At 38.4% G+C, this 24664-nt stretch overlaps 1 protein-coding gene across 1 annotated transcript in view; it reads left to right on the plus strand.

The window, feature by feature from the left end:
• SCML2 (Scm polycomb group protein like 2) overlaps positions 1–24664 on the plus strand; it is a 114034-nt gene that overhangs the window by 27994 nt on the left and 61376 nt on the right. The window contains exons 4-7 of the mRNA XM_040266546.1: positions 3762–3832; positions 4664–4898; positions 8267–8355; positions 18016–18259. Of these exons, the coding sequence (XP_040122480.1) occupies positions 3762–3832; positions 4664–4898; positions 8267–8355; positions 18016–18259 (639 nt within the window). The remainder of the gene's footprint in view (positions 1–3761; positions 3833–4663; positions 4899–8266; positions 8356–18015; positions 18260–24664) is intronic.

Raw genomic sequence — 24664 nt, forward strand, 5'->3', positions numbered from 1 at the left:
GAAGGAAAATTATGACCAACCTAGACAGCATATTAAAAAGCAGAGACATTACTTTGCCAACAAATGTCCGTCTAGTCAAGGCTTTTCCAGTAGTCATGTATGGATGTGAGAGTTGGACTATAAAGAAAGTTGAGCGCCGAAGAATTGATGCTTTTGAATTGTGGTGTTGGATAAGAGTCCCTTGGACTGCAGGGAGATCCAACCACTCCATCCTAAAGGAGATCAGTCCTGGGTGTTCATTGGAAGGACTGAATTTGAAGCTGTCGATACTTTGACCACCTTATGCAAAGGGCTGGCTCATTGGAAAAGACCCTGATGCTGGGAAAGATTGAGGGCAGGAGGAGAGGACGACAGAGGATGAGATGGTTGGATGGCATCACCGACTCAATGGACATGGGCTTGGGTGGACTCCGGAGTTGGTGATGGACAGGGAGGCCTGGCGTGCTGCGATTCATGGAGTTGCAGAGTCGGAAACGACTGAGCAACTGAACTGACTGACTGAAGACACAAATGGTGATAGAATATTTTAAACATTGTCTTAGATGAATTAAGTATTTTCCAGTGTCACTGAAAAATTTTACAAATGTAACTGGTTTGTGGAAAAGTCTTAAGTTCTTTGAGGTCTAATTGTGAAATGGCTTTGATTTCTCAGTTATTATTTCCAACTTATACTCCTTTCATCCTAGTATGGTGGCTCTTTAGTGACATCCTAGTCAAATTTTTTCCCCCTCTTTCATGTTTTGTTTTCTTCTTCTTTGTTTAATGCTCTCCAAGATCATATGGTGGTAGAGCTTCATTTAGAATCTTGGGTCTCTTGATTGTCAGGTTAGTGCTTAGGAGGTCACTGAAGTAACCTGGTCAGTTAAATTTTGGAGCCATGGATCTCAGTTTTCACTTTTAATATAGCTATCAAGTATTCTTAAGTTTAGGCACAACTATGACATTTCAGTTCAGTTCAGTTGCTCAGTCATGTCCGACTCTTTGTGACCCCATGGATTGCAGCATACCAGGTTTCCCTGTCCATCACCAACTCCTGGAGCTTGCTCATACTCACATCCATTGCATCAATGATGCCATGCAACCACCTCATCCTCTGTCATCCCCTTTTCCTCTCATCTTCAATCTTTGGCCAGCATCAGAGTCTTTTCAAATGAGTCAGTTCTTTGCATCAGGTGGCCAAAGTATTGGAGCTGCAGCTTCAGCATCAGTCCTTCCAATGAATATTCAGGACTGATTTCCTTTGGGATGGACTGGTTGGATCTCCTTGCTGTCCAAGGGACACTCAAGAGTCTTCTCCAACACCACAGTTCAAAGGCATCAGTTCTTTGGTACTCAGCTGTCTTTAAAGTCCAACTTTCACATCTGTACATGACTGCTCAAAAAACTGTAGCTTTGACTAGATGGACCTTTGTTGGCAAAGTAATGCTTTTTAATATGCTGTTTAGGTTGGTCATAACTTTTCTTCCAAGGAGTAAGCGTCTTTTAATTTCATGGCTGCAGTCACCATCTGCAGTGATTTTGGAGCCCCCCAAAATAAAGTCTGTCACTTTTTCCATTATTTCATCATCTATTTGCCATGAAGTGATGGGACTGGATGCCATGATCTTAGTTTTTGAATGTTGAGTTTTAAGCCAACTTTTTCATTCTCCTCTTTCACTTTCATCAAGAGGCCCTTTAGTTTTTCGCTTTCTGCCATAAGGGTGATATCATCTTCGTATCTAAGGTTTTTGATATTTCCCCTGGCAATCTTGGTTCCAGCTTGTGCTTCATCTAGCTCGGCATTTCACATGATGTACTCTGCATATAAGTTAACTAAGCAGGGTGACAATATACAGCCTTGACATACTCCTTTCCCTATTTGGAACTAGTCTGTTGTTCCATGTCTGGTTCTAACTGTTGCTTCTTGACCTGCATACAGATTTTTCAGGAGGCAGGTAAAGTGGTCAGGTATTCCCATCTCTTGAAGGATTTTCCACAGTTTGTTGTGATCCACACAGTCAAAGGCTTTAGCATAGTCAATAAAGCAGAAGTGGATGTTTTTCTGGAACTCTCTTGCTTTTTCAGTGATCCAATGGATGGCATTTAGTTTTATGTCATCTTTATTTCACTAAGTAGTATGTATTTATCAAGTTATTTATATGCATACTACTTCAGTTAGTTCTCAAAAATACCTTATACCGTATGTATTACTTTCCTCATTTCATAGATAAAGGAACTGAGGCCGAAAAAATGAAATGACTTGCTCAGAGTCACTGGCTAGTAAAAGACAGAGTTAGACTGAAAGATAGCATTTTCATGTCAAGAGCCTGTGTTCTTGACATTTTGCTGCATGCTCTTCAGCACTGTGGTAGAGCTTGGTTTACATGATCTGGAAGCAGAATTAAACCCAGTATTTTTTTAAAGTGGAAAAATCTCTAAAAGGGTGTATACAGTGTTATGAAATGACATGCTTAATACCATATATATGCACACATACTAAATGCATAATTTCATGTAACAGTGATATTCTGAATCCTGCTCACATTTCACATCAGCTCACATTTCTTCCTAACTGTGTGGTTGGTAACTTTACCTTGGCATCTTGCAATCAGCTGTGGTGGTGGTATTTACATCACAGAAGTATGCAAACACTAACAGTTCCAGTCAGGCTTCTTGTTTGTATTTTCTGGAAAGCTGGCTGTTAAACATTTATCAGCAGTGTGTGAATGTGTGTGTGTGTAAGTGGAACTGTTACAGCCTTTGAAGAATGTATAAGGGGCTAGTAACACAGATTCCCCTAGGGAGGGAACTGTGGAGCCCTAATATTTTTATAGTAAAGAGATTAATTAAACAGGGAGTATAGGAAAAAAACCCTCATGTTTGATGAGAATTAAAGTTTATATGAGTTAATAGTACCTTTAATACTGCTGTCAAGTCTTTCAGGGCATTGTGACTGACACAGTGAATTGAAGTGTCCGGGAAAAGTGTACTGCCTTCTGACCTTTACTTCTAGCATTATATGTCATCAAGACTAAGTGAGAGAAAGAACAGAAGGAGTTTGCAGAAAATATAGATTGTTACAACAATCTGTGTTAGTCATTGCACTGATGACTGATTTCTGCTTTATTCTGCCACCATATTCTGACACCCTGGATGGAGATCTAATAGTCAATTGAGAAACAATGCTGGTTCTCAGAGTTTTTCTTTCCATAAATTAATGCTTTATTTCTGCTATGCCACACACCTTTGGATTCCTGTGAAAAACAAAGAAATAGCTTCAGAGTAGTGAGATGAAATGATAAAGACATATTTTGAGTAAATTTGTATTAGAGACATATGAGTAGAATTTGCTGTTACTCTATAAAAAGTCCTTTAGTTGTTTCTAGAGTTCACGTTTTTAGAATCACTGTGATGCAGTCCTCATTACATCAAGAAAATCTGGGTTATCATTTATATCAGAACCATTATTATCAGGAAATGGTCTTATTTTTTATTTCCATGCTGGTAGTCAAATGAGGAAGTTTGTATCTATTCTTTGAGAAGTATTTCTTTAAAGAGATATGGAACTAAAATCCACTTTATTCCTGAAAGTTAGTATACATATTATATATGTTTTAAAAACCCTGAGAATTCTCTGGCAATCCAGTGGTTAAGACTTGATACTTTCACTGACATTGGCCTGGGTTTGCTCTCTGATTGGGGAACTAAGATCCCATAAGCTGTGCTGGTGGGGCCCAAAAATAAACCAAAAAAACCACCTATTTTTGCATGTTTTTTTCCAGATAATTTTCAATGGGAAAAATACTTGGAAGAGACTGGATCTTTAAGTGCTCCTTCAGAGTATTTCAGACAGGTATGCCAAAATTCTGTAGATACCATGTTATATTTATTTTTGTAAACTATTAACTTGTTGAAGGGAATCTGTTATTAGGTTCTATTAGTGTCAAGCAATGTGGGATTGTGGGAGTGCTGCTTAAGAACCTGATGGCCTCTTTGCATTCATTGATTAAGAATTTACTTTATGTCAGATATACTAAGCTCTTATGACTGCCCATCTGGAGGGAAAGATAGCCATGTCAATAATTAATGATAAAAAGTGTGATAACTATACTGGAAAGGACTCACAGAAGAGGTCCTATCTGAGGTAGTTGTAATGAGGGGAAGGATATTCCAGGCAGAGAGAACATCCAAAGGAAAGAGACATGGGCGTAAAAGAACCTGAGTGTTGAGGGATGGTATGGGTGGCTGGAGCACTAAGTAGATAGAGAACTAAGTATGGGAGTGAGGTTAAAGTGTGGTGGCTTTTAAACTATACTGACTGTTTGGACTTTACTTTAGGCAGTGGCAAGCTGCCTTTTGGCTTACTTTAAGAGTAAAGGCCTAATCAAATTCTTATATTAAAAAGGCACTCAGGATGCATTTTAGAGGTTGTATTTGGTTTGCCTGGAAGTGGGCAGATGAGTGAGTGACAAGCAGTGGGCAACCATGTCAGGCTGTGTGTCAAGCCAAGGAGAGAATTTGGAGATCTTTTTCTTAACCCTTACAGCTCTCATTTTGTTCACCAACTGTTGTAACTGTTACTTAAAATGTTCCTCATGTATTCTGGTAACATAACTGACCATTTGATTTTCCTACAGTTAAAGAGTTTTAACAGAATTTTATTTGTATGTGTTTATGTATATAGTCTAAGATTCCACCAGCTAATGACTTCAAAGTTGGCATGAAGTTGGAAGCCCATGACCCTCGCAATACGACTTCAGTATGTATTGCTACAGTTGTTGGAGTTACAGGTGCCAGGCTGCGTTTAAGATTGGATGGTAGTGATAACCAAAATGACTTTTGGCGGCTGGTTGATTCCCCAGACATACAGCCTGTTGGGACATGTGAAAAGGAAGGGGACTTACTTCAGCCTCCACTGGGTAAGGATAAACAGTTTTAAAACAAAATATTCTTGTTAATGTAATATTCAGTAGAAATAATTTTAACTGACCTTTTAAAAATCTCTTCTCCTGGGCATTCTGGCAAACAGACGGTCAGGTGGTTACTGTGGAGAAGGTTTGAGAAAGTAACTCAGTACCATATGTTATAGAGTTTCATTTAAGTACATATTTTGGCATATGTGTGGCTAAAGGTTCCCCACTCCAGAGCAAGAGTCCTTCTGCCTTAAAACTTGAAATGTCAAAAGCAGATTACACATGCAGATTCAGAAACCCTTCTGGGGGAGAAGTTTGTAGCATTTGATATGAGTCACTTCCTCCCTCAGTATTGTCTAATGAGCCATTCATCATTTTTGTTATGGGGATTAGCACGGCAGAAGGAGATGATTTTACACTAGGACTCCAGTGTCAGGCTTGGGAATTTCATTACACCTGTGTGGGAAAAAATCATAGTGAGAGGGGTAGGAATCAGTTACTTTAGGTCTTTGTAAAGGAAGAGATTGGTGTAACTCTTCAGCAAAGGTTTTTAATATAAAATTCTTGATTTTGACCAAGTTTTTAAAAGAAACAAAGTACGTGACCCTAATTTTGTGCAAAAATTTTTCTGTTTTAATACTTTGGTGTACCATGGTATTTCTGTAGAATATAAGTATTTAGTTTATTACTTACACATTCTGAGTGAATGGTGGGTATTGGTTTTTGTTTCTTTTTTATAATGCTAAAATGTAAATGCTCTATTATAATGCACAGTGAGACAATTAATTTTTTTTGTCTCCAACTAGTGAAAGAAGCTGTGAGAATAAAAAATTTAAGACAATAATAACTGTTTTTTCTAACAACATCGTTTTATATTGTCTTTCTTCTAATGGTTAATTAATACTAACTTGGCTTAAAATATTTTTAAGAACTAATCAAGTATGTGTTATTCCCAAGAAGATGGTTTAGGATATGTGTGCTTTCTGCTTTTCCCCTTTTCTTCATAACATTCAAATTTTTTTATTGCTTATTTTTATAATATCTTAAATCATACAGACTTCTGTAACAGATATACATCTGAGGCTTAGTGCTTCCTTGTTTGGGTTTTATTTCTCTATTGACAGTATGCTAGTATGTGTTTGTATTTTGTTTAAAGGAAACATAGCTGTGGTGATTGTCAGCATTTCAGACACATAACCAAATTTATAATCATTATTTTTTCAAATTACTTTTTAGAGTTTATTAATTAAAAATATGAAATATATAGCAATACATGCTGATTAGTATGCATTGTGACACCACATAATAAAAAAACACAGTTTTTGCCAATTTGCTCATGAGATGCTTTTGAATAGTTTAGTTTCCATTTTAATATAACACAACTTACATAGTTTTACTTTTTAAAAGGTTTATTTATTTAAATGTTAAAGGTTATTATTTAAAATTATTTTTTAAAGTTTTAACATACATGGAGAAAAGTGTACAGCTTATAAATGCTAAGTCACTTCAGTCATGTCCAACTCTTTGCGACCCTATAGACGGCAGCCCACCAGGCTCTGCCGTCTCTGGGATTCTCCAGGCAAGAACACTGGAGTGGGTTGCCATTTCCTTCTCCAATGTGTGAAAGTGAAAAGTGAAAGTGAAGTTTCTCAGTTGTGTCCGACCCTCAGCGACCCCTTGGGCTGTAGTCTTCCAGGCCCCTCCGTCTGTTGGATTTTCCAGGCAAGAGTACTGGAGTGGGGTGTCATTGCCTTCTCTGAGCTTATAAATGAACATGTACAAAAACCAACACCCAAATAAAGAAAGAGAGCATTGTCAGCACCCTAGAAGCCCCATTCCTGCTGATCCCCAGTCATATCCTCCTCCTTTCCAAAGGTAATTACTGTCCAGACTTCCTAATATCATGAATTAGTTTTAGCTGTGTTTGAATTTTTTTACACTCACTTTGATCTGTGTTTGACTCTAGGCAATTCAGAATTAAGGAAAATGCTAAATTAAAACAAAGTCATGGTACCTCATGTAATAGGATAAGATACAGGTTAAGAGAAAGGCATAAGGACCAGAGAATGATTGTCATGCTCTATTCTAACAATAGTGTGGAGAATCCATGCTCTGGATAACTATTTAATATTAGGTATCACTAGTAATACTGGTTTATTTTAAGGGAGTGTGTAACAACCCTTTACAATTCCCCAGCAACAATTATTTTCCTAGTCAGATTAAGGGTGTTTCGATACATGATTATTATAAAATGACTTTCTGTATGAACTTTCTTGTATATTTTATGCTATTGATGGACCCATTGGCAATGTGATTCATGTGCCTCCCTATCATAACGCATGTATTCATCAGAGATACATGCCAAGTTCTCACCAACCAATTCTGGCATCAAGGCAGGCAAGTATTGCATGTAACAGATTGCCCCCAGAAAATAGTAAAGCTAGCAGACTCCTGGTCCCTGCTGCACATGCCACATGCTGTGATAGTCACCATTAATTGATGAGATCTCTAGAGAATACACATGTTGAGTCTATTTTGATAGCATTTGATACAAATCCTAATATAAGATCATTTAGTGTGTGTAGGGACTGCTAAAGTGAGAGCTGTCTTTTTTCCCAAGTTAATGTATGAAAAATTTCAAACATACAGAAAAGGTGAAAGAATTTTCTGGTGAACACCCACATATCCACTACCTACATTCTACCCATTATCATTTTACTATACTTGCTTTATTGCTTACTTGCCTTTCTGTCAGTTCATCAGTGAATTATATTTTTAAATGCAGTTCAGGATAAGTTATTGACATCAGTACATTTCCCCTAAATCCTTTAGCATGCATATCATTAACCAGAGTTCACTGTTTATTTACAGTTTGTTTTTCTTTTGAGGTAAAATTTACATACAGTGAAATATACCATCATAAGTGTACATTTACTGAGTTTGACAGAAAACTGTCTTTCTGAAAGGAAGTTAGGCAGAGGCTCTGAGGAAAAAGGGGCTGGTAGTCTTTTGCAGCCTTTTTACTCTGCATCTGTGGCGGTTGGTGGGGAATGGAAGCTCTCCTGGGTTTTGAATTGGATCTCTCCTAGTATTATGGCCCATTCCCAGCATATATGTGTATGTTTGTGAACCCTAGCTAGTGGCTTTTTAAAACTGAGACTTTCTGCCCCCACTGTAGCCTTCTTGTCTAGCAGTACAGTGGATGTGGTAGCACTGATTGGAGGGTGCACCTGCTCCTCTAGCCCATTTCCTGCGTTCCTCGGTAAGAAAGTCATTCTTTGGAGAAGAATGGTAAATGGAACTTTTTTTATGCCAACTTGCTGTAATATCACAGAGAAGCTTTTAAAAAATACCTGCTTTATTTTATAAAATAGGGTACCAGATGAACACATTATCTTGGCCAATGTTCCTCTTGCGAACACTGACTGGATCTGAAATGGCACCTGAAGCATTCTTTAAGAAGGTAAGAAAGATGTTATAAAAAGCTTCCATCAACTGGGCTGTGTGTTGTTGTTGTTGTTGTTTTTGATTTAGTGGGGATTCTTAAATGCTTTGTCTTCTCTAACGTGTATCGAAAGTACTTTGCAAACTGCTTGATTGGCAAATGTGTTAGTCTGCTCAGGCTGCTGTAGCAAAGTACCACAGACTCAGTGGCTTAAAATAACTGAAATTTATTTTTTCACATTTCTGGAGGCTAGAAGTCCAAGATCAAAGTGTCATCAGGGCTGGTTTCTGGTGAGGTGTCTCTTCTCAGCTTATAGTCTAAACTGTGTCCTCACATGGCCTCTGCTCTGTGCATGTGGTGGAAGGAGAGCAATCTCTGGTTTTCCTTTCTTTTCTTGTAAAGAAGTCCTGGATTTGGAGCCCCACCCTTATGACCTCACTTAACCTTTGTTACCTCCTTAAAGGCCCCTCTTCTAAGTATGCATTGGGAATTAGGGCTTCAGTTTATGAATTTTGAAAAGATGTAACTCATTTCATAACAGTGGCTTAAACAGAAGTTTATTTTCTCACTTTGACTCTCTCATGCTTCTTGGTTTATAGATAGCCATCTTCTCCTCTTTGAGTTTTTAGATTAGTTACATATCTGTGTCCTTATTTCCTCCTCTTAGGACACTGGTCATATTAGAACCCACCATAATGATGTTATTTTAACTTAATTATCTCTTTAAAGACCCTGTCTCCAAATATAGTCACATTCTGAGGTACTGGATGAGGAATTAAACATATGTATTTTGGTGGGATAGGAGGTGAGACACAGTTCAGCCCGTAACAGCGAGTCATAAAAAAGGCTCAGTTTTCATCACTCAGTAGTCAAAGTGAATTAGTACCTCTTTCTTGACCTCAGATACAAATGGGTACTTTACTGGAAGCAGATGTTTGTTATTATTTTTTATTTACCTTCAGAAGTGAAACTTCTCAGTTTGCAATATTAGTCATCTCTTTGATATTGGAGAAAATGATGGGACAAGAAAACTTGAAAGTTATTTGGATAGATTTGGTTGCAGAAGTAAAAGAATGTTAAAAACAGTCATCAGAAAGAATTTTTTTTATAAGGAAATACTTGTTATATAACAAAGAGGGAGAATTCCAAAAATAGTTTATGCTCTTGAGAAAATGTTGAAAGAGAGTACACTGTGTTAAGAAACAGTGAATGAAAGCTAAGTTTTAGTTAAATTATAGGTCAAAAATTTTTCACTCTGTCCTCCTTGTTTTTTCAGTCACTTAAATTTTATTACAGCCATTTGTATCAGGAATGGTAAACATTGATTATAGTTTTAAAACTTCTTCAAGAAGATTAAATGTACAATGATGTGAAATGTCAATTGACATGATTTCTACATTGCAGAGAAAAATTCTTTGAGTACAGCTTTGAGCAGCATGAAATGCTATAAGTGGGCTTGCCTTACCAGCAAGGGGCACAAGTGAATGCAGTCCTTTTGGGCACTGTGTAAAGCATATTTGACGATAGTTAATAACAAAAGAGATGTTTCGTAATAGTCTTTATTAAATACTTATTAGCTTAGACTGTGGCTTTAGAAAAGCCATTGGATCTATTTTAATTATGGAATTGTTTTATCAGCTAGTCATGTCACATGTCACATACATTGTGTGTTTCATTTTTAAAATTATAAAAATAATTTATCTTTGTGTGTGTGGAGGAATCAAGCTATATCCTTAACTAAAGTGGAAAATGAGTGTCCATTTATCCTATCCATTCCTCCATTCTACTCTTCTCTCCAAAAGGTTCTTCATGACCTTTATCTGTGCATTTACAAACATATATGGACTTTTATTTCTTAAATGTAAATTGGAATATATTCTATGATTTAGTTTTTCCCCTAAAGTGTGTATGCTTTGGAAATTTCCATTTTGTTTCATATGTATTTTAGGTTGTATTGCTCTCTTCTGTGGTATGGATTACCATAACTGATTTAACCTCCCCCTAAAGTTATGACCAACCTAGATAGCATATTGAAAAGCAGACACATTACTTTGCCAACAAAGGTCCATCTAGTCAAGGCTATGGTTTTTCCAGTGGTCATGTATGGATGTGAAAGTTGGACTGTGAAGAAAGCTGAGCACCGAAGAATTGATGCTTTTGAACTGTGGTGCTGGCGAAGACTCTTGAGAGTCCCTTGGACTGCAAGGAGATCCAACCAGTCCATTCTGAAGGAGATCAGCCCTGGGATTTCTTTGGAAGGAATGATGCTAAAGCTGAAACTCCAGTACTTTGGCCACCTGATGTGAAGAGTTGACTCATTGGAAAAGATTCTGATCCTGGGAGGGATTGGGGGCAGGAGGAAAAGGGGACAACAGAGGATGAGATGGCTGGATGGCATCACCGACTCGATGGATGTGAGTTTGAGTGGCATGCTGCAGTTCATGGGGTCGCAAAGAGTCAGACACAACTGAGCAACTGAACTGAATTGAACTGAAGGATTAATGTTTAGGTTGTCTCCATATTCTTGTTTAAATCATCTACAGTGGACATTCTTGTATAGAACTTTTTATATAAGTATGAATGGCTACACTCTTATTAATAGAAGTAGAATTCCAATGTCCTTCAAGTAGTGTTTAACTATATTGTTAAATTGCACCTAAAAAGGGTGTTCCAAACTATTCTCCAGTATTAGTGTTTAGATATATTCACATTCCCATACCTTTACTAGTATTGAATATTATCCATCTTTTAAAATTTGGTGAATCTTTTTTGGAGGTGGGGATGGTAATGGTATCCCATTGTAATTTGTATGGAAGTAATTGCCAGTGAAATGGAACTTTCAAAATGTGTTCAATGGCCTTTTATTTTTCTGTGAATTGGCTGATTATAGCCTTTGCCTGTTTTTCTATTGGATTTCTTTCCTTACTCTTACTTACTTGTGGGGTGCCTTTTTCAGCCAAGCTTGAAACTTGACTAGGAGCCATGTTAAATCCCCACTCCTTCTTGACCCTGCACTCTGGATAGCCGATTAATTAGGAAGGCCCACCTACTTAGCTTGCTGGTTATCTTTGTTGTGTTTCTTCTTCCTACTTAGTACCACTCCTGCAGGCTTTTCTCTTGTCTGGACTATTCAACTAGCCTTACAACTGCCTCTAACACCCTTTCATACAATGCTAGAAATATCTGATACAGAAGCCATGCTGCATTATTCCATACTTAAAACTCCTTTGAAGTTCCCATTTTCATTCAGGATGAAATATGTTTATTAATATGGCCTTTAAGGTACCCTGTGATCTGGTTTACAGTTGCCACTTCTTGCTTTGGATCTTAAGTTCTAAATTGCTTGTAATAGCCTGTCCATACCATGTTCCCCTTTTAAAAAGACTAGTTATCTAATGGTTCACTCCTATTTTTCTTGTGACATTCATCTCAGGCATTAAATCCTCCAAGATACCTTCCCTAATTTCACCTCTCTATTCTTACACTTCTGTAGCACTTTGTGCATATGTCAGTCTTTGTAGATAATGGATTATATTATTATTTTCACTCTCTCCTGCTTCCTAGACTATAGTTCCTTTTGAGAAGTTAATATTACTTTGTATTCTCATTGCCTATCCTAGGTCCTGGTACATACTTATTTGTTCAATGAGTGAAGAAAGAATGAGAAGTACAGGAAGGTGAATACTTAGGGAGAAGATAGGTTTAGTTTTTGACATGTTGAAAAGTGCCTCTGGCAAGTTTGAGGAGGAATGACTACCACCAGACATTGACATAAAATATATTTAGAATTTAGAAATAAGATTTGGCTTGGGTACATGGATTTGGGATTTTTTAGCTTAAATGGTAGTGATAGAAATCTTGAGCGTGAATGAACCAGTTTAAAGGGAAAACAGAGGAGAGAAGAGTGTCAAGTTTAGAACCTTGAGAAATACCCACTCACCTTTATAATATATAAGTACCCATATCAGGTACTTAGTAGAGGTCAGTTAAAAGGAAAGCTGATTCTTGACTATTTTATAGAGGAAGTTCATCAGTTACATTAGCAAGAACTGAAGACCAACTGAAAATTGTCCTTGGATAGAGTGAAGTTTATAATCGTGAAGGCAGAATATTGTTGGAGTTCATTCCTAATGGCCTCAGTTTACTCTGAAATGGGAAACCGACAAAGGCATACATAGACTGAAAGTCTACTATATTCCACCACCAAGGCAGAGAGCTTACTTTGTGGTTGGGAGAAAGTCAGTTTACAAATAAAATAATAAACATTCAATGAGGAAACATTGGTCTTAAGGCAAATGATAAAGGTTTGGAATAGCTGCCATATGGGATGGGAGGGGGATCGACCTAGGGACATATGACAGTATTTTGGAGCGTTCATCTGAGGACGAAGACTAAACATGTGTAGCACTGCATGTAATACGCATGTGGGAATTTTTTCCAGCAGTGCTCAGCAGCTAAGTATAAATAGGTAAAGTGGAGGGTGATACTGAACTAAGGTTTGGAGATAATAGAACCAGGACAAGGGGATAAATTGGTTTGGGGTGCTGAGAAGAAAATGGTGATAGGATGCTCTGTAACCTGGATGTGAAAGGGTGTGATAGAAGTTGAGTGTTTGGTCCTTTTCTTCATACAGTAGTTCTCAACAGGGGATGTTTTTGGTTATTACAACTGTGAGTGTGTGTAGGGGGTTCTACTTATATCTAGTGAGTAGAGACCAGGGATACTACTAAACATCCTACAATGCACAGAACAGCCCCCACAACAGAATGTTCTGATCCCAAATGACAATAGTGTCGTGTTTGAGAAACTGATCTGTATTAATTTCTTGGTGATTAATCTAATTCCTGACTTTAAGTACAGTTTATATGCAGATGCCTTTCAGATTTATATTTCTGGTCCAGACCTTTTGCTCCCAACTCAGACTTCTATACCCAGACCACCTACTCAGTATCCCTCCTTGGAGATGTGTCTAATAGACATCAAACTGCTCAACCTGCAGCCTTTCCCATATCAAGGAATAGCAACTGTCTTTCCATTTGCTTAAGCCAAAAACCTTGGTGATTATTTCTGTCACACACTGCATCCAGTCCATATGGAAACCCCATTTCCTTTATTTTTAAAATATATTTGAAATCCAACTACTTCTCGCCATCTCAATTGCTGTCAGACTGGTACAAGCTGCCCTTATCTCTCACTTGGATTACTGAGTAACCTCTTTATTGATCTCTTTACAGTCTGTTGTCAACATAGCAGCCAGAGTATTCCTTTTAAAACATAAGTGAGATTATATCACTCCTCTCCTCAAAGTTATCCAGGGGCTCCCTGATTGACTCAGGGTAAAAGCCAGAGTTCTTACAGTGGCCTCCATAATTCTACATGATATGACCCCTCATTATCTCTCTGACCTTGTTTCCTACTGCCCTCCTACTTGCATACTACATTTTAGCCACACTCTGCTTCCTTGTTCTTTGAACATTTCAGACACATCTCTGTTTTAGGGCCTTGGTTCCTAGCTGTTGTCTCTGCCTAAAGCACTCTTCCTCTAGATAACTGGCTAATAATCTTCAGGCTTCTGTTCACATGTCACCTTCCAGATGAAGTTCATCCTGATTTCCCTATTTATTTATTTTTAAAGAATTTTATTTATTTATTTATGACTGTGCATGCTGTGTGTTTGTTGCTGCACAGGTTTTACTCTAGTTTTGGTGAGCAGGGGCTACTCTCTAGTTGCAGTGTGCAGGCTTCTCATTGTGGTGGTTTCTCTTGTTGCAAAGCACAGGCTCTAGGGCACACTGGCTTCTGTAGTTGTGGCACCTGGGCTCTAGAGTGCAGCCTCAATAGTTGTAGTGCATGGGCTCAGTTGTTCCACAGCATGTGGGATTATCCCGGATCAGGGATCAAACCTGTGTCTCTTGCGTTGGCAGGTAGATTCTTTGCCACTGAGCAACCAGGGAAGCCCTGATTGTCCTATTTATAATCTCACAACCCCTCCCCTACATTGCTTTCTGGATCTCCCTTAAACTCTGCTCTGCTCTCTCTTTCTGCAAAGCATTTATCATTTATAACATAGGATATATTTTACTTATTATGTTCCTCATCTTTCTCTTTACTAGCATGTGAGCAGTGCACAGGTGGGGTTTTTTGTTTATTTTGCCAGCTAATATGGGGTTGGCCGAAAATTTCGTTGGTGTACAGAAAAATCTGAATGAACTTTTTGGCCAACCCAATATATATCAAGAACCTTCAGTAGTGTCTGGGACTTAGTAGGCACTCAGTAAATATTTGTAAATGAATAAATGAAGGTTAAAGGACTAGAATTCTTGATGAAATCAAAGAAGTAATTGATTAAAAGTAAGGAAGTAGAAATTTAAGGATAGGAGTTTGTGATCAGAGGTAGACTCCAGGAATATAGCTGTAAACTTAGCTATAAAAGACTCCTTCCTTTATGGAGCTTACCTTCTAGCTGAGTAAATTTATAGTAAATCATAATAAATGCATTGTATTATGCTTGATAGTTGTATATGCTAAGGAGAACAAAGGGGTGACGTTTTAGATAGTTTGGCAAGGAAGGTCTTGCTGAGAAGGTGCCATTTGAGTGAAGATGTGAAGAAAGGGAGAGAATGAACCTTGAGACTACAAGGGTAAAAATATTTCAGGCAGAAGGGTAATGTAGATAATGCTAAGACTGGCTTCAATCAGTGGGATATAGGGGAAAATAGCCTGTAAGAAGAACCATATTGTAGGTAAGCAAGAAGGGAGGTTAAAAGGCCATTCTTTGCTAGCCACCTTTTAGAACAGAATCATTTTCTTAGAGTAAAAGAAAAGAGAATGATCCCTTTTTATATAAGCTTTTGCTTTTGCAGATTGTATCTTTGTGTTTAGGAAGTCATTCAAGAATGGATAATGACAAACTATATTCTTTTAAAACATATCTTAAAGCAACTTTTGTATCATTACCTTTTGTTGACAGCAGAGGGAACCATTTTGCAAATTATCTAAATCTGGAAGGAGGTCGGTTTTGTGATAAAGCGCTTTCATTTACTATGTTATGAAAAAAGAGTTAATTTGTTATGAAACAAATTAAAATTTGTTTTCTTCTAGAGCTCTATTAACACTTATTTGTGTAAGAAAATTTGATAGGGTATTCATGAAATTTAGAAGAAATAGGGGTTTCCCTGGTGGCTCAGATGGTAAAGAATCTGCCTGCAATGCACGAGACCCGGGTTTGATCCTTGGTCAGGAAGATTCCCTGGAGAAGGGAATGGCTACCCACTCCAGTATTCTTGCCTGGAGAATTCCATGGATGGAAGAGCCTGTTGGGCTACAGTCCATAGGGTCGCAAAGAGTCAGACACGACTAAGGGATCAGAGAAAGCATGGGATGATGAGATGGGTTTAAAGGGGACATTTTTAAAAGGAACCCATCTACCAGATAGGTTTTAAAAATTATATCTTGTTGAAAGAGGTAGTTCAGAGCTTGTTTACTGTATTCCAGGTGATTCTTTGGTTCATTCATTTAAAAAATGCTTGCCATTGAGTACTGTGCTGGAAATAACAATATGAAAAAGATCTCAGAAGAGTAAACATATTTTAATAGTTTCACAATTGAAGACGAGTGCCACTTTGGTGGGCCTCGGAATAGCAGGCATTGTTCAGAGAAGCTTTAAAGAGGCCAGGAGAGCTGGGCTTTGAGGTGCGGAAGAGTTGGAATTGGCTTGGCAGATGTTGGGGTGTAGAGTGTTCCAGAAAGTTGGCTACTTAGACTTAAAATCTAGCTCTGATACTTATGGTGTAGTCTTAGGCCATTGTGCATTAGTTTTATTGTCTGCAAGATGGGTATAATAGCTGCACTGGCTTCATAGGTCTGTTGTGAGAATTAAATGAATATATAGAGAATATTTAAACTGTGCATATGCTCAACAATTGAAGGCGGTTGTTTTTGTTCAGTCACTAAGTTGTGTCTGACTCTTTGCGTCCCTATGGACTGCAGCACACCAGGCTTCCCTGTCCTTCACTATCTCCCAGAGTTTGCTCAAACTCATGTCCATTGAGTCGGTGATGCCATCCAACCATCTCATCCTCTGTTGCTCTCGTCTCCTTCTGCCCTCCATCTTTCCCACCATGAGGGTCTTTTCCAGTGAGTCGGCTCTTCGCAGCAGGTGGCCAAAGTATTGGAGCTTTAGCATCAGTCCTTCCAGTGAATATTCAAGATTGATTTCCTTTAGGATTGACTGATTTGATCTTCTTGCTGTCCAAGAGACTTCCAAGAGTCTTCTCCATTACCACAGTTCGAAAGCATCAATTCTTTGGCACTCAGCCTTCTTTATGGTCCAACTGTTACAACTGTACATGACTATTGGAAAAACCATAGCTTTGACTATATGGATCTTTGTCACCAAAGTGATGTCTCTGCTTTGCCATCCCAAAGGAAAAGAAATGCAAGAAGGCAAAGTGGTTGTCTGAGGAGGCCTTACAAATAGCTGAGGAAAAAAGAAGGGAAAGGCAAAGGAGAAAGGGGAAGATACATCCATCTGAATGCAGAGTTCCAGAGAAGAGCAGGGAGAGATAAAGACTTCTTAAGTGAACAATGCAAAGAAATAGAGGAAATTGAAGGTTAACGTTTTTATAATGTGTTCCCTAATATTATTTATTTTCTGATTTCTGGAAGTCTTAAGAGAAAGTTAACTTTTAATGTTGTTATTCTAGAGATTTAGGGGGTAGAATTGGCAGGTTGTAGTCTCTGAATGTGAGTGTTAGGGGGAAAAGATGCATCTAGGGTAGTGGTTCTCAGCCTTGGATGCACAGTAGAATCATCTGGGCAATTAAAATGTGCCCTGCCCATGTCAGACCAGTTTAATCAATATATCTGGCACTGTGGCCCCAGGAAATTCTAATGTTTAGTCAGGCTGAGAACCACAGGTCTAGGGCCATTTCCAGGTTTTTGACTTGGGTAACTGGGTTGCTGATGGTGCCATTTACTGGGATAAAAAGCAGAGTAGAAAAAAAGATGATGTTGCTTTTAATGTAGCCCTTGGTCTAAGAATCCTGTTAGCATTTGTATACTTCAGCTTTTTGTAATTAAGGAATGCTTTTAAATATTTGTTTCTGAATTGCATATCATAAATGACCCCAGACTGTGACTTTGATGTTCTTGTATCTACATTTTATATTTTGAGTTTCTTTTTAGATATTATCTGTTGCTGTTCCTTCTCTTCGGGCTTATCTTTCAAATTACTCTATAATTTACATATTTTTAGGTTTGTTTGACTCCCTCTTTTAAAATTTCTTGTTATTGCTTCCTCCCCTTCATCCTGTCTGGCCTCCCAACCACTGCTACACCACTATTAGAATGTAATGTCTACAAGAACAGGGATCTTGATATTTTTGTTCACCTATGAATGGTAAATTCCTGGTACATAGTATGTAATACATATTTCTTGAATGAATGAATGACCATCAGGCTGGTTTTGTTTTCTTCTAGGTTCTTGACTATGCTCCAGAGTAAGTGAGATATTGTAGAGCAGAGTTTCAAAGGGATCTGTGAGAACTGTCTCTTCCTGTATTTAATTGATAAACGTGAAGCTTAATTTTTGGTTGCTGAAGATTGTAAGAATACAGTTGAGCAAATGCTTCTTAATACATCTTAACAATGAAAACTTTTTTTTTAATATTTTGGTAGGAACCACCAAAGCCACCTCTAAATAATTTTAAAGTGGGAATGAAACTTGAAGCTGTAGACAGAAAGAACCCTTATCTGATCTGCCCTGCAACTATTGGAAATGTTAAAGGAGATGAAGTTTATATCACATTTGATGGCTGGAGCGGAGCTTTCAATTATTGGTGCAAGTATGATTGTCGAGATATTTTCCCGGTTGGGTGGTGTAACCTGACAGGAGATACATTACAACCACTAGGAAGTAATGGTAAGATAATAACTAACTAATACATGTTCTTTTATTTTATTGAAGTTAGATTTAACTGCTGTTGACATTGAGGGTAGGACTTCATGCCCAGCTGAGGAACAGCAGGCAGAACAGTGAGGACACTGTTCAGGTTACAGAACTAGAGTGAAAGGTTATGATTAGAATTCTTGAGGGTCAGCACAGTATCATGGTCTGAATTGATAGACCACACTGGCCAATATGGGCAAAGCTGCAGGCCACATTTACACCGTTGAAGCTTTGCTGCTATAAGCATTTTGGGGTGCTTAGCTATGTTTATAGTTGATATCTTACTTAAAATTACACATGGCATTCCATTGTTAATATCTTGAAGTTTTTTTTAAAGGTTGGGCATAGCAATTGTTATACATGTTTTACATGATTTTGGTTGATTTTTCAAGTTAAATTGGTGCTTTGATGGTGTTAAGATTTCACTTCTATAAAGATCTTACTTATGCATGTTAAAAATTTTTGACTATGAAAGCCATTATAAATTAGTATATTATTTAGTGTGTTATTTCAGTCAAGTGTTTATCAGTTGTAATGTTGTGCTTCCTAAGTTGAATACTGTGTTACCTAGTCTAGATATTTTCTTTCAGAAAAAATACATCAAAATATTGAAGCTCTTTGGTTGACTCTTCCAAGGACATAGACATACCTGACCCAGTCTTCTGTGATGAAATAATTGCTGAGATTTAACTGGAGTCTTAAGCACAGAACCCAATCATTTGATCCAAGTTAAATGTGAACTTATTAGTGGAATCAAATATAAATCTACTTAAAATTTACCCCACTATATTAATTTATACCAGAAGGAAAAGAAAGATGAGTGTAGGAAGTGAATAGGTAACGTGTGTAGAGGAAGGCAGTACTTAAGTATGAGCATATAGCCATAATATTCTTGTAACTGCTAGTAGAATCTTACGTAATTTGGAACTTTAAGACATCCCATTATTCTACAGTACTACATACCATGATGTTCTTTTTATTAGGTTCTTTTTACCCATTCCCTGCTGTCATAATTTTAGGTAACAGATGTTAATGGTTGATTTTTGTAAAATTTAGTATGATACAGATTTATGTGCATATGATACTAAAATAAGGCATAGTCTCTGCCCTCAAGAAGTTCACCTTCTACTGGGAGAGGGATGAATGGAGGGATAGACTTTTAAAAAGATACAATAAAAAATTAACAGTGTAATAATAGAGATATATGCTAGATACGAAGGTGGCCGAAAGACATCTGGTTTGTTTAGGCTGGTGGTAAAGGTGGTTGGGTAAAGGAACGCTTCACAAAAAGATTCATGATGTGAGTATTAAGAGAGGAGAAGGAGTTTGCCAGGCAGAATGAAGATAAAGGTAGGAGATAGAGACATCACAAAGGTGTGAAATTGCACAATGTGTTCTGCAAACTGATGAGTTCAGGTTGGGACATCATAACTTCTGAAGGTGTAGTCAAGAATGCTATTGTCGTTCAGTATCTGGTCTTCCCCCTTTTTCTCCCCTTAGTAACAGTTTGGCTGCCTAACATAAAGACTAGATTTCTAGCTTTAGCAGTTAGTTATGGTCTTGACACTTAAATCCTTCTCAGTGGGATAAAAGCACAGATAATGTGTTACAGAGAGGTGAATGTACCCTTCTCCCTTCTTGCTTCTGTTCCGTTGTTAGAAATGTGGTTGTTTTGGATGGAGCTCTATCTTGAACTATAAAATGGGAACCATATTCTAGGCATTTTGAAGTGGAAAGCAGAAAAGAGCCAGACTCTCTGAGAACTTTGTGGAGCAGAATTTTTATACTAACCTATTCCAGACTGTTATTTGAGAGAAATAAACTTTGTGTTATATAAACCACTATTTTAGGCTTTTCTGTTACTGTTAGCTGAATTTAATCCTAACTGATAGATTCAGGGTAATTTAGGACATCCAGGTGGACATGTCCATTGGATTGATGCACATGCAGGTATGATGCCTACAAGTTAGGTCTTGGTTGACAAAGTGGCTTTAAGAATCATCACGTTAAAAAAAAAATAAAAAAAAAAGAATCATCACGTTCATTCAGATAAGTACTCTTTGTGTCAGGTGGGATTATAGTTTTTGGCAGGGGTGGGGATTGTGGAGGTAAGGCAGCTTATACATCCTGTTAATAACTGGTGGAAGTTTTGGATGTGATTTTTGGTGCATGTGTAACAGAAGGTAGACTAGGACTGACAGAACCTTGTGGGTCAACATTTAAATCAATAATTCTTATACTTAAATCAACTGGGAGACCTTGTTAAAAGGCTGATACCCTGATACTCATGACTTGGTGTTCTGAATTAGTAGGTCCAGAGTGGGGCACAGGTGTTTCCATTGCACATGGTTTGAAGCCCAGACTTTGAGAAGCACAAGAGTAAGAGATGGGTAGATGATAGAATTCAATTTAGGACACTGAGAAACAATATATATAAATGTAGGAGATTCATTGGAGAGAGAAATGGCAACCCATTCTAGTACTCTTGCCTGGAAAATCCCATGGATGGTGGAGCCTGGTAGGCTGCAGTCTATGGGGTCGCTGAGAGTCGGACACGGCTGAGTGACTTCACTTTCACTTTTCACTTTCCTGCATTGGAGAAGGAAATGGCAACCCACTCCAGTGTTCTTGCCTGGAGAATCCAGGGATGGGGGAGCCTGGTGGGCTGCCGTTTATGGGGTCGCACAGAGTCGGATACGACTGAAGTGACTTAGCAGCAGCAGCAGGAGATTCGTTAGATTGATTCCCCCAACAGCAGAAGAGAAAAAGATTTTAAGTAAATAAGTATTCAGCACTATCAAATGTGACATAATTCTCTCTCTTTATAATGTTCAACTTTTATCTGTCCTAAAGAGATGCATTTCTTGCAGATAGTTAGATTTTAATTTTTTTTTTGCCAGTCGGCTAGTCTGTTTTTTAAACTGGAGCTTTTAATCTATTTATTGTAATCACAAATATATTGAGTTTTCAATATGCCACCTTATTTTGTGCTTTTTATTTGTCTTGCCTTTTCCATGTTCTAGTTTCTTTTTTATCGTTGGATTATTTTTTCTTATTCCATTTGTTCCCCTCTTGTTTGGAAGTTATACACTATATTTTCTGTTTTTCTAATACTCTAGGAATTTTAACATGTTTTCTTAAAGGAAGTCTGAAATTAATATCTTTATTCTGCATCAAGACAATAAAGGAAACTTAGAATATTCTACCCATTTATGCCCCTGAAATTCATGTTATTACTGTTGTATATTTTAATTATGTATTTTTGTAATCCTATAAACTGTGTGTGTGTGTGTGTGTGTATATGCTTCCCTGATAGCTCAGTTGGTAATAAATCCACTTGCAATGCAGGAGACCCCGGTTTGATTCCTGGGTTGGGAAGATCTGCTGGAGAAAGGATAGGCTACCCACTCCAGTATTCTTGGGCTTCCCTTGTGGCTCAGCTGGTAAAGAGTCACCCTGCAATGCAGGAGACCTGGGTTCAATCCCTGATTGGAAAGATCCCCTAGAGAAGGGAAAGGCTACCCACTCCAGTATTCTTGCCTGGAGAATTTCATGGACTGTATAGTCCATGGGGTTGCAAAGAGTTGGACATAACTGAGCGACTTTCACTTCACTTTATATATTTATACACACACACACACACACATATACATAACACACATACACACATACATACACGCACTGCTGCTGCTGCTAAGTCGCTTCGGTCGTATACGACTCTGTGCTACCCCATAGACGGCAGTCCACCAGGCTCCCCCATCCCTGGGATTCTCCAGGCAAGAACACTGGAGTAGGTTGCCGTTTCCTTCTCCAGTGCAGGAAAGTGAAAGTGACGTCATTCAGTCGTGTCCGACTCTTAGCCATCCCACGGACTGCAGCCTACCAGGCTCCTCCATCCATGGGGTTTTCCAGGCAAGAGCTGCTTGTATATTTTGGAAATTAATCCTTTGTCAGTTGTTTCATTTGCTATTATTTTCCATGGGGTTTTCCAGGCAAGAGCTGCTTGTATGAGCTGCTTGTATATTTTGGAAATTAATCCTTTGTCAGTTGTTTCATTTGCTATTATTTTCTCCCATTCTGAGGGTTGTCTTTTCACCTTGCTTATAGTTTCCTTTGCTGTGCAAAAGCTTTTAGGTTTAATCAGGTCCACTTGTTTACCTTTTTAAAATTTCTGTTACTGTAGGAAGTGAGTCTGGAGAAGGCAATGGCACCCCACTCCAATACTCTTGCCTGGACAATCCCATGGACGGAGGAGTCTGGTAGGCTGAAGTTCATGGGGTCGCTAGAAGAGTCGGACACGACTGAGCGACTTCACTTTGACTTTTGACTTTCATGCATTGGAGAAGGAAATGGCAACCCACTCCAGTGTTCTTGCCTGGAGAATCCCAGGGACAGGGGAGCCTGGTGGGCTGCTGTCTATGGAGTCGCACAGAGTCGAACACGACTGAAGTGACTTAGCAGCAGCAGTAGCAGAAAGTGGGTCATAGAGGATCTTGTTTTGATTTATGTCATTAAGTGTTCTGCCTATGTTTTCCTCTAAGAGGTTTATAGTTTCTGGTCTTCCATTTAGATCTTTAATCCATTTTTAGTTTATCTTTGTGTGTGGTGTTAGGAAGTGTTCTAATTTCATTCTTTTACATGTAGCTGTCCAGTTTTCCCAACAGCATTTATTGAAGAGAGTGTCTTTGCCCCATTGTATAGTCTTGTCTTCTTTGTCAAAAATAAGGTACCCATAGGTGCATGGGTTTACTTCTGGGCTTTCTATCTTGTTCCATTGGTCTATATTTCTGTTTTTGTGCCAGTACCACACTGTCTTGATGATTGTAGCTTTGTAGTATAATCTGAAGTCAGGAAGGTTGATTCCTCCAGCTCCATTCTTCTTTCTCAAGACTGCTTTGACTCTCGGGGTCTTTTGTGTTTCCATACGAATTGTGAAAATTTTTGTTCTAGTTCTGTGAAAATGCCATTGGTAATTTGATAAGGATAACATTAAATCTGTAGATTGCATTTGGTAGTATGGTTATTTTCACAATATTGATTCTTCGTACCCAGGAACATGGAATAGCTCTCCATCTGTTTATGTTATCTTTGATTTCTTTCATTAAGTTCAGTTCAGTTCACTTGCTCAGTCTTGTCCGACTCTTTGTGACCCCATGAATCGCAGCACGCCAGGCCTCCCTGTCCATCACCAACTCCCAGAGTTCATTCAGACTCAACATCCATCGAGTCTGTGATGCCATCCAGCCATCTCATCCTCTGTTGTCCCCTTCTCCTCCTGCCCCCAAACCCTCCCAGCATCAGAGTCTTATCCAATGAGTGAACTCTTTGCATGAGGTGGCCAAAGTACTGGAGTTTCAGCTATAGCATCATTCCTTCCAAAGAAATCCCAGGGCTGATCTCTTTCAGAATGGACTTGTTGGATCTCCTTGCAGTCCAAGGGACTCTCAAGAGTCTTCTCCAACACCACAATTCAAAAGCATCAATTCTTCAGCGCTCAGCCTTCTTCACAGCCCAACTCTCACATCCACACATGACTACTGGAAAATCCATAGCCTTGACTAGATAGACCTTAGTCGGCAAAGTAATGTCTCTGCTTTTGAATATGCTTTCTAGGTTGGTCAGAACTTTTCTTCCAAGGAGTAAGCGTCTTTTAATTTCATGGCTGCAGTCACCATCTACAGTGATTTTGGAGCCCCCCCAAAATAAATTCTGCCACTGTTTCCACTGTTTCCCCATCTATTTCCCATGAAGTGATGGGACCGGATGCCATGATCTTTGTTTTCTAAATGTTAAGCTTTAAGCCAACTTTTTCATTCTCCTCTTTCACTTTCATCAAGAGGCTTTTTAGTTCCTCTTCACTTTCTGCCATAAGGGTGGTGTCATCTGCATATCTGATGTTATTGATATTTCTCCCAGCAATCTTGATTCCACCTTGTGTTTCTTCCAGCCCAGCGTTTCTCATGATGTACTCTGCATAGAAGTTAACTAAGCAGGCTGACAATATACAGCCTTGACGTACTCCTTTTCCTATTTGGAACCAGTCTGTTGTTCCATGTCCAGTTCTAAGTGTTGCTTCTTGACCTGCATACAGATTTCTCAAGAGACAGGTCAGATGGTCCGGTATTCCCATCTCTTTCAGAATTTTCCACAGTTCATTGTGATCCACAGAGTCAAAGGCTTTTGCATAGTCAATAAAGCAGAAATAGATGTTTTTCCAGAACTCTCTTGCTTTTTCCATGATCCAGCAGATGTTGGCAATTTGATCTCTGGTTCCTCTGCCTTTTCTAAAACCAGCTTGAACATCAGGATATTCATGGTTCACGTATTGCTGAAGCCTAGCTTGGGGAATATTGAGCATTAATTTACTAGCATGTGAGA

This window comes from Oryx dammah, unplaced genomic scaffold, assembly GCF_014754425.2.
Source record: "Oryx dammah isolate SB20612 unplaced genomic scaffold, SCBI_Odam_1.1 HiC_scaffold_23, whole genome shotgun sequence".
NCBI lineage: Eukaryota > Metazoa > Chordata > Mammalia > Artiodactyla > Bovidae > Oryx > Oryx dammah.